This window comes from Corvus brachyrhynchos, unplaced genomic scaffold (assembly GCF_000691975.1).
Source record: "Corvus brachyrhynchos isolate BGI_N302 unplaced genomic scaffold, ASM69197v1 scaffold245, whole genome shotgun sequence".
Taxonomy (NCBI): domain Eukaryota; kingdom Metazoa; phylum Chordata; class Aves; order Passeriformes; family Corvidae; genus Corvus; species Corvus brachyrhynchos.
In genome coordinates, this window is record NW_008238988.1 from 6,006,765 (window position 1) to 6,011,622 (window position 4,858).

General features: G+C 49.4%; 1 protein-coding gene across 1 annotated transcript; it reads left to right on the top strand.

Moving 5' to 3' along the window:
* Positions 1-91: 91 nt before the first annotated feature.
* Positions 92-4,089, top strand: VCPKMT (valosin containing protein lysine methyltransferase). The gene is made up of 5 exons (XM_017738850.1): positions 92-248; positions 678-750; positions 1,715-1,834; positions 2,809-2,913; positions 3,542-4,089. The coding sequence occupies exons 1-5, from the start codon at positions 184-186 to the stop codon at positions 3,554-3,556; spliced, it is 378 nt and encodes a 125-aa protein (XP_017594339.1). The 5' UTR covers positions 92-183; the 3' UTR covers positions 3,557-4,089.
* Positions 4,090-4,858: the final 769 nt, after the last annotated feature.

Genomic DNA, 4,858 nt, shown 5'->3' on the forward strand with positions numbered 1-4,858 from the left:
GCGGGGGTGAGCGGTAGCCCCTGCTCGGCGCTGGCATCTCCCTCAGACCCTTTCGATTCCTTTAAACCCTGTTTTCTCTGCTGTGCGGAGCGTCCCCAGCCATTGCGTTATTCTCTAACCCCGTGCTTGTGTTACAGGGCGAACGTGACGGTCACGGACCTGGAGGAGCTGCAGGAGCTGTTGATGGTTAATATTGAGAACAACAAGCACCTGGTCACAGGGTCCGTCCGAGCCAAGGTACTGAAATGGTTTGTATGAGCCTTTATTTAATGTCTCTGTTCAGCTTTAACGGGGCTCCTGGGTTCCGGTTGAGAAAGAGTCGGTTTAGATGGGATATTGGGAAGGAATTCCTGGCTATGAGGGTGGGGAGGCCCCTGGATCCCTGGCAGTGCCCAAGGCCAGGTTGGACGGGGCTTGGAGCAGCCTGGGATAGTGGAAGGTGTTCCTGCCCATGGCAGGAACTGGAACAGGATGGTTTTTAAGGGCCCTTCCAACCCAAACCATTCTGGCATTCTGCACTGTCTTCATTAAATTGCTAAGTTACTTCAAAACACTGCTGTGAGAGGGAACCTTAATATGAGAACACAGTAGTTAACTTTATGCTCAATTTCTTAGCTGTATGTGTTATTACTAAAGCTTATTTTCACTTTTTGTTGGTTTTTTCTTGTTCTTTTTAGGGGTGAAGATGTAACAGAATTTCAGCCTCCCCCTGATTATATACTCATGGCTGATTGCATTTACTATGAGGAGGTAAATGAGGACTTTGTTAAACCCCTACAGAAAGGTTCCTTGGGAAGGGGGTGGAATCAATGTGTTCAGTGTGAGGAGTATCCAGATAAATATTGTGCTCATGTCATGGTCCCTGTGGTTTAGAGGAATATGTAGAACAAGACTGGAAAAGGCATTTTTAATAGATGTAAGGCCATCTGAGATAGAACCAGAGACTATTTTTATGTTAAAAATCCCAAATTGGATGTTTGTTCCCCCTCTTCGTTTTTTTTTTTTTTTTTTTTTTTTATTTGGATACATTGGGAATGGTGAAGCAAAATGTGAACTGTTGAAATCATTGGTAAATGAAATTTAAAAGGGCTACATCTGCTGTTTGGGTTCTCCTCACACTTTCCTTGGGAAGGCACGAGGGGAGAAATCCTGCTCTAGCTGAGTGGTTGTTGTAGTCTGCCTCGTGTCCTCAGCTGGAGCTCTGTAGGATGTGCACAGAGAGCTGAGGGAAGCTGCAGGAAAAGGGAAATAACCTGAAAAGCCCCATGTCCCAGTGCCCTGCCAATGGCTTTAGCAGCCCCTGCCACTGAGTCCCCTGCCTGTTGGTCCCATTTCGCTGCATTGTGGTCTGGATCTGAGCCATACTCCAGGAATAACTGAGAAAACTCTCACTTTTGAAGCACACCAAGTAATACTCATTGTTGTGTGCCTCAAGGAACATCCCACTCAGCAGTGTGGGATGTTTCTGGCTTGGAATCCAGTTCAGTTTCCTTGGTCAGTCTGTGAAACTCTTCTCCTGTGAGTCCCCCTTTCTCCTCTGCTTCCCAGCTTTCCCCCCCCATGTTCTTCTTGTCCCAGTTAAAGTACTAAAAATAACTCCCTGGAAAGCAAAACTGGGAAGTTCTCTCTTGGGTGAAGACTTTAGCTAGAGGGTATTGTAACCAGTGAAATGAACTTGAAATCCACGTGGGAAATGTTTAACGTTTTTGGGCAGTCCTTGGAACCGTTGCTGAAGACCCTGAAGGACCTGACTGGCCCTGACACTTGTGTCCTGTGCTGCTATGAACAGAGGACTATGGGGAAGAACCCTGAAATTGAGAAAAAATACTTTGAAGTAAGTGGTTTTTAACACATTTTTCTTTTAGGCTGTTCCATTGAAAGCAGAGGGAAAATACAAAGTTTTGCTCAGGAACTCAGAACTCTCTCCTTAGTGATAAAGCTGCTTCTGGAAAAATTCCTTCTCTCTACTGAGAGCCCATTAATAGGTGTTTTAATTGAATATTCCAGCTGATCTTGTGTGCAGGTGAGGAAAAGCAACACAGGGAAACACCTGTGTGGGGATGATGGTCAGTGCAGATTAACTCTGCACCTGTGGTGGCTGTTGAAAAGCAGCTCTTGTGCTGGATTATATGTAATAACTATAATACTGCAAAAAAAGGGAAAGGGTTGAGAATTCCAGGGGATTGGTAGGTGTTAATCAAAGCACCTGTTTGATAATTAGTGCCTCACACTCTTGTGGGGCCCTGGCTGTGAGGAGGGCTGAGCTCGGCTTTGCTGAGGTGCTGCTCCCACAATAAACACAACAGGTGTTGGTGTTTCTGGCTGATTTCTGCTTTTTCTGTGATTTATTTCCTTCCTTGGCTTGCCAGGTTTAGCCCAGGCAATCTGAGCACATCCCAGAGCCGATGCTGGGGGGTTTTAGCCTGTTTTTTTTTCTCTCCCTTTCAGTTGAGAAGGTGGGCAGGCAGGCAGGTGCTGTGGTTTGGCTTAGCACTTCAGGGATTAAAGGAAGCAAAATCATGGATTCACAGAATTCATTTAGGTTGGAAAAGTCCTCTGAGATCATCATCCCCCAAGCACTGCCAAGGCCACCAGTAACCCATGTCCCCAAGTGCCACATCCACACATCTTTTAAATCCCCCCAGAAGTGTTTCATCACAAACTTAAATAGATTTTTCTGGAGCGTTGCAAGGTGTCTGTAGCTTTGCGTTGGTGCTGGAGTATTTAAGATGAGGGTAAAGGGGGGGAATGTCTGGACTGGTTGTGGAGGCCTTTGTGGAACTGTTCTGTGGGTTCTCTGGTAACCAGCTGCTTCAGAGGGACTTCGAGCTGGAAAAAATTCCCCTGGATAGGCACGACGAGGAGTATCGGAGCGAAGACATCCACATCATGAACATCCACAGGAAGCAGGTGGTAGGTCCACAGAATCCCAGAATGCTTTGGGTTATTGGGAAGGGACCTTAAAGCTCATCTTGTTCCACCCCCTGCCACGGGCAGGAACACCTTCCACTGGAATGGTTCATGGCACCAGTGCAGCAACTGCTGCCAGGAATTCCCAGAGCTGCTGTTTCCTTGGCACAGCGTGAGCGTTCCAGAGGTGGAGCTCCAGACTGACTCTGAAATGCTGTTAGGGGGACCCTGTGGAACCACAGCCCCCATCCCTGCTGTACAGAGGAGCTGCTTTGTTCCCAAACAGGGTGCTCCAGGTGTCAGCCTTCTTCAGCATCTCCTTTGAGCTTCACACTTCTCCTGCTTCCATGCTCTGGTGGGGTGGGATCTCCAAACTGGAGTTGGGAGGCACCAAAGTAATAAAAGTAAAATGCCCAGTGCTGCTTTTGGCACTGTGGGCTGTGCCACCCTCTCCCCAAATCCAGGCTCTAGATGTGATGCTCAGCCAGGATTGCTTTGATCATTTCTGGGTTAATTGATGCAGCGTGAAGAAAATACTTTGCATATTGTGCTGACATAACGTGCAGGCTCAGCTCTTGAACAAAACCAGGCCACTTAAAAATCTGTCATCTTTGTGAAAATCTCTTGACAGAGTTTCCCATCGTGAAGTCTCTGACCACAGGATCTGTCCCCTGGCAGAGCTCTGGAGAAGGTGGAGAGGGGATGGGGTAACACCACAGAGGGACTGTCTGCAGTGTGGTTGTGACTCATCTGCACCAAGCAGCTTCTCGCTGGCGGACTTGGCACGGGGCTCGGCAGCCGAGGTCTCGGACAGCGCCTTCCGGCAGGACAGCTGTGGGCTGGCCGTGTCTGCGGGCGCGGGGAGGCGGGGAATGGAGCCGAAGCGATTCCCGGAGCAGCGCGGGGGGCGTGTGCCGGTGCCTCTGCTGGGGCAGCTGCTGTGGGAGCGGCGCTGCCGAGCGCTCACCGAGCCCATCTGCGGGCACCGCGCCGAAACCTCCGCGAGGGGAAAACCGGGAGCGGCTCGACCGGCCGGTCAATAAAACTTTGGCACGGGAGATGGGTGTTGGATGGTGGGTTGTTCTTTCATCCTGCAGTTCCTTTGTCATTCCCAGCGCTCCTGGGAGGCTCATTCCAGGAGCTGGGTCGTGCACAGATGAAATGTGCCTGTGCAAAATCGTTCTGCCTTTTTGTTTTCACCTGCGCTTTTCTGGTGTAAAGAACTGCAGCGTTCAAGTTTGACACCTTCAAGTTATTCTGGTGAGCAGGTTCCTTGTGGCTGTCGGTGTTTCTACCTCTTTGAGCACAGTGGTGGCTTGGAGGAGGGATTTTGCAGGAATTCTCACTTTTCTGTGGTGGATGCAGCTGTGGAAGTTGGGTCTGTGACAGAGGCACGAGTTACTGGGGCTGGGTTTTCTCCAAAAAACTGGTGGGTTGGGAAGAGTTTTGTTTGCAGGCTCCCAGGAGTTTTCTGCACCTGCCCCAAGTTCAGGCTCCCTTTTTCTCCATTAAGAGAATTCCTTGCAAACTTCCCACATCCTAAAACACTGTCGTGGCTTGCCGAGTGCGGCAGCAATGATTAGCGAAGGCGAGAACTTAATTTGTCAAACCACATGTGTTATTTGTTACCTCGTTATGAAAAGAGCTCCTTAATTACCCAGTGGCCTGCAGGAAGGGATTTACTGGAATGTTTATACCAACGTGGCTTCCCAGGTGGAAGCTCTCACTCCAGAAAAATCAGGAAAATACCCCAAATCCCAGCAGTGGTGGGATGATGTCCCAAAGAGCAAAGGGATGGCGTCACACTGGGACACTGGCACCCTGCTTGGTGGTGGGGGTGATGCAGAGAGGAGCAGCCTTTCCCAAGGGTTTGGAGCTGATGGAATAGCTGTTTTATCTACAGGACGTGTGGTATCAGCACTTCCTTTTGCACAGGGCTCGGATCCCT